General features: G+C 52.7%; 1 protein-coding gene across 1 annotated transcript; it reads right to left on the bottom strand.

Moving 5' to 3' along the window:
- Positions 1–2,819: 2,819 nt before the first annotated feature.
- On the bottom strand, positions 2,820–3,326 carry LOC108863886 (glycine-rich cell wall structural protein 2-like). The gene has a single exon (XM_018638540.1). The coding sequence runs from the start codon at positions 3,324–3,326 to the stop codon at positions 2,820–2,822; it is 507 nt and encodes a 168-aa protein (XP_018494056.1).
- Positions 3,327–9,288: the final 5,962 nt, after the last annotated feature.

Genomic DNA, 9,288 nt, shown 5'->3' on the forward strand with positions numbered 1-9,288 from the left:
CAAGTTTCTGAACTAGGACTATTTGGCGCGGGCTCTCGCGGTACCCCTCATCGAGATCGAGGCTCCAAGTGTGTACTTCCAACTTACTGCATACTCGAAGTGAACATTTTATGCATTTTCTTGAGCTCTATATCGTTGACGAGCCAAGAAGGAGGAATTACGCCTGTCAATGATCGATTCGCTGGTTCCACGGAAGCAACATGAACACTCTCACGAGTCTTGTGTCATGGATACCAGAGCACGCAGAGTGATTTTTGTCCAGATTGATAGCAAGCCGAGCGGGTACCGTCGAATTTCGTTGCTCGGAGACCTGCGCCGCGACAGCCGAAGCTCAGAATCCGTACGACTCGAACGGGAGAGCCGTCCGTGAGTGAGGGCTCCTTCGATCTGGACCTTACATACATTCCCGTGTTGTCGTTCAGAATCTCACTCTACTGCGAGGACCTGCGCATCGGGAGCTTGATCGAATCGCGACTGAAACAGTGGACGACCAGTCGATATGCGGAGCCGTGGAGTTCTCGCCCCATCCACACTCTTCCGTAGGGAATATACACTCGACAATGTCTGGTAGGCACACTGATGGGGCTGGGGATCGAAGTCTATCAAAAGTAGAACATGCGATTAAGGCATCGATTCTAGGAATTTCGCACTTGCCCGGACAGACAGCGCACGTCGCGGGTCGTGACTTCACTCTTCGAGAATGGATATAGCGAGAGAGAGTCTGCGCTCAGTCTATGATGAGCTTCTGACCTGCGAGCTCGGTGAGAGCTCGTTCGAGCGGCCTTTCAAATGAGCGTCCAGCCATGAGTCCCCGCCACCACGCGACAATGCAATTAATTGGGGACCAGAGCGTGGTGCCCCCCATCCCCCACACGGAGGCATTCGGAGAACCCTCCCGAACATTTAGCACAAAAAAATAGGGGGAAATCTCCATCTAGTACGGGCAGCTTGATCACCCGAGCACGGATGTTGAGATGAGACATCTCGGGCTCAAGCATCAGCCGTCAAGTAGAGAGGAGCTCCAGTTTTTCGGAACGAACGGTACCTGCGAGTCACAGTCGATTTTTCGAGACAGCAGTCGATCTCTGCTCATCTCGTGTGCCGCTCGATCGTTTGCAGATGAAAAGATTAATAAGTCACGGATTCACGGTCCACAGATCTAATATTCGCTTTCAACTGCTCAATCCGCCTCCATGCTGCCTTGCTGTCTGTCAGTTCTCGTTCAGGTTTCCGTCCGGTCGTTGTTAGATCACCAAAGTCAGGAGAAATCGCTCTGTGGAGACTAACTACATTGGAATTGTGAGCCATTGTTGTTTCGCGTGATGCCCCCAAGTCGCTGTGTTTCAGTGAGTGAGTGATCCAGCGAGCGAGCGTGAGAGTCTATAAGATTCTATTTCCTGATGGAGAGCAAGGGAGAGGAGCTGATTAAGCTTATCGACCAGAGAGAAAGCGCGTGCGAAAGAACGAGCTTAGACTCAGAGGGACTCAGTTGACCACGAGCTGCAGCAACAGCGGCTGACCCTTTCCACCGTCGCGCCGCTTATTGCACAGTACGGTCTGCAGAGACTCAAATTCCAGCCTCTTTTCGACCATTCGATTCGGCAATATGCTAAACGGACGTACTTGTTTTCGAAGGTCCAGTCTTGTCATCTATGCTTAGCGAGACCGAATCCCCGCCATAGGCATGCAGAACATGCGGGAATTTTTATACGATCGGCCACACGGAACTCGGTAGTCTGTGAACTGTCCTTCAAGACGAGCGGCTCCCTCGCTCGTTGAATGAGATCGTGAAGACAATCGGTGCTCAAACTGAGCTCATATGCTTGTAGGTATGATAATGATATCCGAGTCGACACGGAACGAGTTTGCAGGAGAGATCTCCCTACACATGATACATGATTTGAGATCATTCGGCATCGACCGCACGGGCATCTCGGGGGCCGGCTCGGAAACATTGACATTCAGAATGAGGGTGGTCCCCGGTTTGATTGAAACACGATGATGCGGATGGGCGTACCTTCGGCCAACGACGGCGGCTGAAGATGACGTCTTCTTAGCCGAGCAGATATTCGACGACCTCGAGAGCTGGTTTCCCTCGAGACACTTTTGCCTCCTCGCGCGCGCGATCCCACCACCGAGCCTAAGTTCGCACCCTTATACCGCACCGAGAGGATCCCGCGGTCGCGGACAATTGCGCCGCCATCCGGAACGGCAGGCCTCCGGGTCGGCTGTCGGCAAGCGGTTCGGAGATCCTGGGAGCGCTCAGATTCCCTGAGAGCTCCGCATGGGGTTAAGACTTCCAAGGAGGGAGGGGGCTAGAAACAAACAGAGAATCGGTAGAAGGATGCGCACATCCACCTTGCTCAAGACATGAGTCCTGCGAGGGAGTATGCGTCTCTGGGGGAAGCGATTCCTTCGAAGGCTCGATCTTCAAGAGGCCTGATGCCTATCAGTGGTGCTGACTGAGAGCCGCCGATGCTTCCCAATTTTTTTATCTGGAACCGCGGTGGACGGAACCGCCGCTCTGGGTCGGAACTTCCTCCAAGCAAGATTTGATCGACAAGATCAAATCAAATGTCGACGGCGAGATCCCGGACCGGCTCGCGAATCCAGAATCCAGTGGGAGAGTCAGGGACGTCCTCTTTCCCCTCGAACAATATCCAATGACGAGAACCTCTCCAGGAATTCGAAGATCACGTCGGAGACCCTTTATTTACACTCACGCCACCATATTTACAAATGTTGGTGCACTCGGTTACGCGGATCTGTACACGGAATTTTTGGGTAATCTGAGACACAAGGGACAAAGAAGAATGTGTTCACCAACCGCCACCGCTGCCTCCGCCACCTCCACCTTGCTGCCATCCTGCTCCATGACCGCCGCCGCCTCCTCCACCGTGACCTCCGCCACTACCTCCTCCAGCCCCCTTAATGATGATTATCTTCGCTTCACCGCCTCCTTTCCCACCACTGCCGCCGGATCGGGAGAGCACTTGGCCTCCGGCGTTGGTTGTCGTGATTTTATGGACGGATTTAATGACTTGAGTCGGTCCCGATATCGTGTACGAGGCTCCTCCACCGCCGCCGAGATTACCGTGTCCGCTCAGGCCTCCCCCTCCGAGGAGACGTGAAAGTCCGACCGCGGAAAGGGCCGCGTTGTCCTCGTCTTGACCCGCGTTTGCACTCCTGGGCTCGATCACACCGGAGCCATCGAAGTCACCGCCACCGCCGAAATCTCCGCCGTGTCCACCTCCGCCGCCCCCTCCACCGAATATGCCGCCGTGGGCTACCGCGAAACTCAGAGCGAAAATCACGAACGCCTTCATCTTCAAAGTCTGGGGATGAGCCCGTCCGCGGCTTCGATGCTCAAATGCCGCGTGCCGTCTCGAATATATAGGCAAGCAAGCAGGCAGGCAGGCAGGCGAAGCAAGACCCGACGCGGAGGGAAGAAAAGACGAGTGAGACAAACCCCTATGGCGTCACCACGACGGCGGCGGCCGCGGCTCGTAATCGATTGAAGGGGGCGGTCGGCTCGCCGTCGGAAGGTGAACCTTTCTTCCCCGAGCAACGGTATTTTCTTCAACTGATATACCTGCGGTAGTGTCAATGCTTAGCCCCGAATCGGCAGAAGCAGCAGTACAACAATCATGATGACAACAACGGGCAAGCTGAGCGGGTGTTAGCACGCTGTGTGTTTGGTCTTACGTTACACGTGAGCCATTTCATTAGCAGCCCCAGCGAGGCCATTGCCTCTGTGATGCCGTCGGGGGAAGTGCTACCGTTTTGACTAGATTCAAAAGCACTCCTGTACCGCCTGAAGCGAACCTACCGGATAGTGGAAAAAATAGGAAGAAAGACTCTTTTTTTTTCACGAAATTCCGCTCCCCCCCATCAGCCCGTCCGATTGTTTCTCCTCCCCCGAAGCATCCAAAGACGGGAGCCGAGCGACTGGCAGAAAGGCTTCTTTCGTCTTCCAGTGCTCAATCGACGATTGTGTCAAGGCCGCCAGCAAGTGGGGTCGCCGCACCAAGTTGACCAACCGCAGCTTAGATGAGACGCCACACCCGTCTTTCTCAGTGAGACTTTTCGGACGCCATGCCCGTCCGTATAGCAAGCCCATCGAATACAATACGCGTCGAACACGCTTACGTAAACGTCATGCTGAATCGGAACGAGCCGCAGATTCTGCGATAGTCCGCGATAGACGCGCTTACGGAGGGCTCCAATCAAATGTATCGAGTCGGAAGTCGAAACAATTCTTCTGACAGGGGAGGAGAACCACAAACTTCCGTCTGATCCTAAGAGCACCTCTCTCTGAGTTTCACTATCAGCTCTCTCGACGGGCTTGGAAGAAGTGAGTAGGGGTGATATAACGCCGATCTTCTGAACGGGGGTGTCGGAACGCGGAGCGTACCTGATTGAGGCTCAATGTTTCCCGAGCCGCGGATTCTCTGCAGGGAACTCGGGGCCTCGCAATCATTTCCGAACAATCAATTCTGTTCCATCCCCTTCACAAGTGAACGATCAATATCCATCTAAGAAATATATACAGATGAATCTATGCCATCCAGTGCCATCGTCTTAGCCAAGGAAAAGTGAAGATTCACTAGCAATCAGAGTTGCGGTTCGTGATATAAGAGGACACGTCTCGTCTTGTCCGATCTCCGGGGTTTCCGAACAAATATAGCGGCTTCCTGACCACTCCTACAGAAGTAACCAGGTTTCTCAGTGCTAGTTTAAACCAAAATCCGATCTCCGCAACTTTTCGCGATTTATGGCATCGAGGTTTCGGCGGCGCGAGCACGAGCCAAGGTTTGGATCGAGGAACTCCACCCCAACAAATCGACTTTGAAAGACAATGCACATGGACATTGAAGTCCACCCGAGTTCCGCTCATTGAGGACCTGCATGGGAAGCTGAACTAAGTTTATGGAACGGCTCGAATCTGGAAATGCGCTGTCCGCCGTCAATGTCCGCTTTTCGTCCTGATGTACGCGCGGATAGCGGATTTTTTGTTTCTCCCGACTCTGTCTTCTCTTACCGCTACTCCACTGATTTGACACTGTCCATCCACACTTGAGCTTCTCCCTTGAGAGGCTGACTCCCCCCGAAAGAACGTGTGCACGCAGCAAGAAAGCACATTCGAAACTCTTGGTGTATTCCGCAGTTGGAGTGATAAAAGAGAGGAGTCTACCATCTTCCAACCGCGCTTCCATTCTCGATAACCTCCACAGCACGGAATTTCCGGCCGAATGGTGATCGATGATACAAATATCTTCGCTCAGAAATTGATCGAAGCTTATCAAAATTGTGTAAACGATACGAGACTCCCCGCTAGCGACAGCGCGATTGGTTCCAGCGTCCCCGAAAGACATACAAGCCGACCCGCAGCTGTGTCCGGTATGGAAAAACATTTTTGGCCTTCCGATAGGAGAAACGCGAGTGAGAATGTCGAGAATCCCACGAACGATTCACAAGGAGTCGAGTGCGTATTCCGCTTCCGCTCACAATCAGGTGAGGTAAGCAAGGAGCGAACCAATTGCTTCATCGCAGCCACTTCGAAATATGAGACCAGAGACGACGCCCTCAGTAGGACGATCACGACGCGATTATTCGCTTCTCTAGGGCGCCTGACGGATCGGAGCATGTAAACGACTTTCAGTTAGCTCATCTGGACACTGACGATGGCTCTAGCTGTCTTGGACGCTCCGTCTCATGGAGGAAAGATGCTTTTTGGAGAACAGGTTATGTGCGAACAACTTGACGCTCAACGTTCCGGCCGGCGTCGGACCCACGGTCGTTCTTCTGGCGTCCTTGAATTCCATGGATACCCCCGTCCCCCGCGAGAGCCATCGCTCTCACGAATGCCATATCAAAAGTCGGCCATTCGGCTGTACTTCCCCGATCAAGCTGTAGGTTGAAATTGTTCCGGGACTGCCGCCTTCCAGTCCGATGATCAGGGCGGACATTATCAAGCGAAGGGAGGATGCCGGCGATGATGGCTAAAACTTGAAACTCCCTCTCGCTGAAATCCTCAGTCCGGGAGGTGAACCACAGGCCGACAAGCCGAGTCGAGAATTCGAACAAGATGTTCCTATATGCGATCCACGGAGTTGACGCTTGGATGAGATATGAATTCGCTCCGTCTCTGCGGCTTTTCGAACATTTCATGATTTTCGGTCGCTTCGGTTCTTACAGTGTCGAGAAGTACATCGAGACCGCCAGGAAATGCAACAACATCGCGGATTTAGTGATACACTTAGTCGACTCTACACCTATCGATGATCCATCTTGCTGATTCCGAGACTTTCGACAGAAGAAAAACAGCGCGTAACCGCTGAGTTGTCCAAGAGCTCGCCTGCGCCTGATGGGGGCGAGTCATTTCTACTCGAACATTACTCCTCGGAACTACATCAGAACCTCACGGCTCAGATTCGGCCCGTGCTCATTGGATGGTAGCATGGTGCCTGGAGCCGGTCGCTCGGGTCGATCGGCTGGCGGATGAGCATTTTTCTGCCGTTAGCTCGAGGGCGGGCTCATGTCGAAGACGATGAGTACGTGAACATGCATTACAAGGGAAGCGCTCCCAGATCGTCTGGAGTTTCTTGCGAGGTTCGGCGTAGGATTCGCGGATTCGGCTCCGATTCAAGAGAGGAGCGGATGAGTGGCACGACGAAACTCTCATCTGCATCACTCACTCAGTGATGACCTTCCGGGAGCGGAGCTTTTTCCAGCCACAAGGTGCTCATTGTTTCCGGCGATCGGCTCCATTCGAGGCTCTGACTCAACGACCTCGGAAGCCGTGATAACAAAACGTTTCATACTTTCGACATCACCCCGCGGCCCGTCCATTCACCGGAACTGACGCCGAGCAACGCCTCTACCCACCGAATCGATTGCAAGCTGGTTTTCCACTTGATAATACTCCATAACGCGGACCTCGAGGGCCAAAAATTTTAATCGAAATTCCGCTTCGGAGTAGCAGGGAAGAAGCATCTTATCATCTGAACGATGCGGATTTTCTGTATTCTCAAGTGGAAGTTCTGTACCAAGGGATCGTAGATCAAGAATACACAGAACACGAGTTTGGAAAGGGAGAGGGTGGCACCCGTAGACCGGTTGCGCGAAAATGAATGAAATTTTCTTCTGAATCCGAGCTTGTGGACGAATTCCCGTGGCAGAGGAATATCGGTTCTAGGTGAAAGATGAGCGGACAATCTCCCGCGACCTTTCGACTGGACTCCTTGAACATCGATCGAAGACTCGAGCCTCCCACGACTCCAAGACCTTCTTGTGGTCTCGAATAGAGAGGGCATCGTGCGTCGTCGGAAGAATACGAAAGCGTCAGAGACGACCGATCTGTCAACCTCTAGTGATACAGCATCTACTTAAAAAAAGAGCGGGCATCTGCTCTTGAGCGCATCTTACCGATTTGAGATTGAAATCGTTCCTATCGGTTGCCAGGAAAGTCGTGAAGATGCACTCAAACTTCGAAACGAAGGGAACCGCTCTGAATTTCTGTTCGCGGACGCTTCCAGACCACTTTTCTGGCATTTACCGACGACGGTGCGGTGTAAGCCACAGTGCCATAGCGCCTCGCTCATTGCAATCTCTCCTGCTGTAAATGGCGCCTATTCTCGTTTACGTGTGGAAGCGAGCTGCCATTAAGCGCCCTCCGATGCGTGGCTCGAGAGGAGATGCATTTGATTTCTAATACATGAAATTTTCTGTTTCAGAATACCTAGTTTCTAGAAAGGTGACGAGTAGTTCTCCCACGGGGAAGGCTCCCGATGGGAGCGTCCGTCCGACTTTGTGGCTCATGGAATTAGGTAGCGACGAGAACGCGGGAATTCTCGCGTGAATCGGAGCGTGTCTCGAAACCGCTTTCAGTATTTCCGATATTCCGCGATCACAGATGCCGGCAGTGACGTATACCTGGACTCGGATCCTTATACGATATTTCAAGCTCATCAGCACGGAGTGTCACCCCCTTCTCGGCGATTCGTCACAGTGTCACGACTCAATTTACAGATCATTAAGAGAGGACGATTTCTTGATGGTCGGAAAGAACAATTGATATCGACCTCCCCACGCAGCTGAGAATTCACCGACCGCTCCAAGCGTTTGTGAGCCGACTCTTCATCGGATGCGTGCAATGCTGACCGTTCCGATACGAAGTATCATGGGGAGAGGAACTTCATAAACTTCGAAGTCCATTGACGGTGCCGACCTTGAAATTCATGTACCCAAGTGAAATATGCGTGATAAGCAGGAGAACTTCGACTGGACAGAAGCCTGACTGTACACATTCATATACACACCATGAGATGGTTATAAAATGCTGTTTTCTCTCATTATGCGTGATGCGAGGATTCCTAATACATAAGGTCGAAATCACGCGACGGTGGCCCTCAGAATGACTAACGGTTGAGCTCGCCGTCAGATTAGATCGATGGAATGATGCTAACCCGGTCTTCTCAGCTCCAAACCATCCTTGAATCGGATTTCGAGGGTCGATCGATGATGAACCGCGCTCCCCTAAATCGTGAACTATGTTCGAATTTCGCCCATACTCACTCAGCGTGAATTCTGAAATTATCTCCGCGGGGGTCTGCAAATGGGTTCCTCGTGAATTACGCGCTATCCATCGGATGTGTAATAGACGGAGTTGTAACAGCGACATGATAAGAGTCATGAGGCGGTAGTCACACGAAGTCCGGAAGAAAATCGAAAAATCTCGACGATCACCCGTCACAAGGTTTCCGTAGAGCGCCCAACCCTTCGTAGTGAGAGTAGGAGAGATCAGATATACTCGCCACGGCTCCGATTCCCGGTATGACCTTTATCAACCCGACAAAGACACGAAAGTACCGGCGATCTCTTACCTTCCTCCATGATCGCGCTCGCGGCAAGAATGGTATTTCTTCGGGATCTAGAAGTCTCCGCTGTCTTGGGTCGATGTCCATTCTGGAGTAGGATGGGCTCGCCGGCCTCCTGGGATCGAAGGACGAAAGCGAGTGATCCGCCGTAGCACTCATCAGTTGGCCGCCAGTATCTTTCAGTGCACAGACGACGCACCGGCCGAAACTGCTCATGCTCTCACAGAACTTCTGCCGGATGCGATCTTCTCTCAGTTCTACTCTGATGCAAAAGGGAACGATATCGGCGCCGGGCCGGGAGAGTCGAAAAGAGCCTCCGAGGACCCCCACAATGCTCCGACAACCAATCAGGATCGACCAGGCGGCGCCCGCTCAACAACTCCTAGAGGATGAAGAGCGGAACTTCGTC

Source organism: Galendromus occidentalis, unplaced genomic scaffold (assembly GCF_000255335.2).
Source record: "Galendromus occidentalis unplaced genomic scaffold, Mocc_1.1 scf7180000077088, whole genome shotgun sequence".
NCBI classification, from domain to species: domain Eukaryota; kingdom Metazoa; phylum Arthropoda; class Arachnida; order Mesostigmata; family Phytoseiidae; genus Galendromus; species Galendromus occidentalis.